The 702-nt window shown below is 45.4% G+C and overlaps 1 protein-coding gene across 3 annotated transcripts in view; it reads right to left on the minus strand.

Annotated features, from left to right (window-relative positions):
• Window positions 1–702, minus strand: part of LOC123956883 (rac GTPase-activating protein 1-like) — a 10,904-nt gene that overhangs the window by 7,577 nt on the left and 2,625 nt on the right. The window contains exons 1-2 of one of the 3 annotated variants that reach the window (XM_046029389.1): window positions 492–691; window positions 202–356 (exon numbers count right to left, since the gene is read on the minus strand). The exons of the other annotated variants lie outside the window; for them this stretch is intronic. Coding sequence (XP_045885345.1) covers window positions 202–356; window positions 492–683 — 347 coding nt within the window. The 5' untranslated portion in view covers window positions 684–691. Of the gene's footprint in view, window positions 1–201; window positions 357–491; window positions 692–702 lie in introns of those variants that run through there. 3 annotated transcript variants of the gene reach the window in all.

The following is a 702-nucleotide window of genomic DNA, read 5'->3' on the forward strand; positions in this document are numbered from 1 at the left end:
TATATAATCGATAGATATCTATATATAATCGATAGATATCTATATATAATCGATAGATATCTCTCTCTCTCTCTCTCTCTCTCTCTCTCTCTCTCTCTCTCTCTCTCTCTAGATATCTCTCTCTCAGAGAGAGAGAGAGATTATATATATATAAAATGGTAGACATCTAGCTATTTCGGAATGAGACAAGGAGCATCTGACCTTCGACTAGAGTTGAGGTTGCCTTTAACAGCCTGTGCTGCCTGGGAGTGGGCACTGAGGAAGGCCAGGGCAGAGCGTTGCTCCTCACTCAGGAGGACACTGCCACCGTTATTCTCGGATATCAGCAGCTCCCGGATCAGCTGTAGCTGACGCTCCTGTTAGAAAAGGCAAATGCAGAAAAATGCATTGTTTAGTGATAACAAATAGCTTTTATTCCTTCTAATCTCCTCTGTATCCCATAAACAAGCACCATGCAGCTATACATGATTTATAAATAGTGTTGCACCAACCAGCTTCTCATAGACTGCCTCAGCCTTCTGCCGCCGGCGGATCTCCACATCCACCTGGTTGCGAGCATGCTTTAGTTTGACCTCCAGGGCTCCCCTCTCAGTCTCTGCTTTAGCCAGCACCTCTTTACAGGAAACCAACTCTTCACCTGCCCGCAGCCACTTCTTACGGCACTCCTCAAAGTTCAATGCCATCTGGAGGAACTCTGAATAA

Source organism: Micropterus dolomieu, linkage group LG18, assembly GCF_021292245.1.
Source record: "Micropterus dolomieu isolate WLL.071019.BEF.003 ecotype Adirondacks linkage group LG18, ASM2129224v1, whole genome shotgun sequence".
Classification (NCBI taxonomy): domain Eukaryota; kingdom Metazoa; phylum Chordata; class Actinopteri; order Centrarchiformes; family Centrarchidae; genus Micropterus; species Micropterus dolomieu.